The 917-nt window shown below is 24.0% G+C and overlaps 1 protein-coding gene across 1 annotated transcript in view; it reads right to left on the reverse strand.

The window, feature by feature from the left end:
• Positions 1–917, reverse strand: part of LOC105449800 — a 26,150-nt gene that overhangs the window by 12,257 nt on the left and 12,976 nt on the right. Inside the window, exon 2 of the mRNA XM_011689181.1 lies at positions 704–908. Within this exon, the coding sequence (XP_011687483.1) occupies positions 704–908 (205 nt within the window). The remainder of the gene's footprint in view (positions 1–703; positions 909–917) is intronic.

Raw genomic sequence — 917 nt, forward strand, 5'->3', positions numbered from 1 at the left:
ATATAAACATGATTCTAACATATTAAAAAAGAAGAATTCAAACATTAATATCAATAAATGTAAATATTAATAAATTAATAAATATCAAAAAACATAAATACATCAATAAAGTAATAATTATAAAAATATAAGTTGCTAAAAAGACTATTACACAAAAATTTTAAGCATTTAAGTAAAAAAGAAGAAATTGTATATAAAACCGTATAAGCAAATCTTTACTAGTATATATCTAGTTTTAAAAAGACTAAAAGTCTTAACACTAATATTTTTTTAATTATTTTTTTATTCTAAATATGTGTGTATAATATGTATGTATTATATGAAAAACATGTATCTAAAAAAATATACACGACTACATTTTAAAACTTTTATTTATACTATTTAAATTAATAAAAAATTATAAAAAATATTCACAATAAAATAAGATAAAAAAACTAAAAAAGTACATAATGACATAAAAAAATAAACTAAAAAATTAAATATAAAAAAACTAAATTACATAATAAAATAAATTAATTGAAATAGGCTAAATAAAATACATAATGAAATAAATTTATAAAACTGAACTTAATTTTTTATGAAATTAAAATATAAAAAATAAAAATGTATTTAATGAAAAAAAATCTTAATAAAACAATCTTAAAAATAAAAAAATCTTATAAATATATATTGGAATCTTTTTGGTATATAATTATAGTGTCACCTCGATGACCACGGCCACGGCCACGGCCACGGCCACGACCACGACTGCCACCTCGGTAAGGGTGGCCTGCCTCTCGGCGGAGCTCTTGCCGCAATATAAAAATTTGTTGCCGCAGCTCTAACAATCGACTTGGCTGTTGTGCCGGCAATTGTTGCATCTGTTCTTGTTGCTGCAATGGCGGCTGATGTTGTTGCTGTGGCTGCAGCTGTTGTTG

The sequence above is a fragment of the Wasmannia auropunctata genome, unplaced genomic scaffold (genome assembly GCF_000956235.1).
Source record: "Wasmannia auropunctata unplaced genomic scaffold, wasmannia.A_1.0 LD336074.1, whole genome shotgun sequence".
Taxonomy (NCBI): Eukaryota; Metazoa; Arthropoda; class Insecta; order Hymenoptera; family Formicidae; genus Wasmannia; species Wasmannia auropunctata.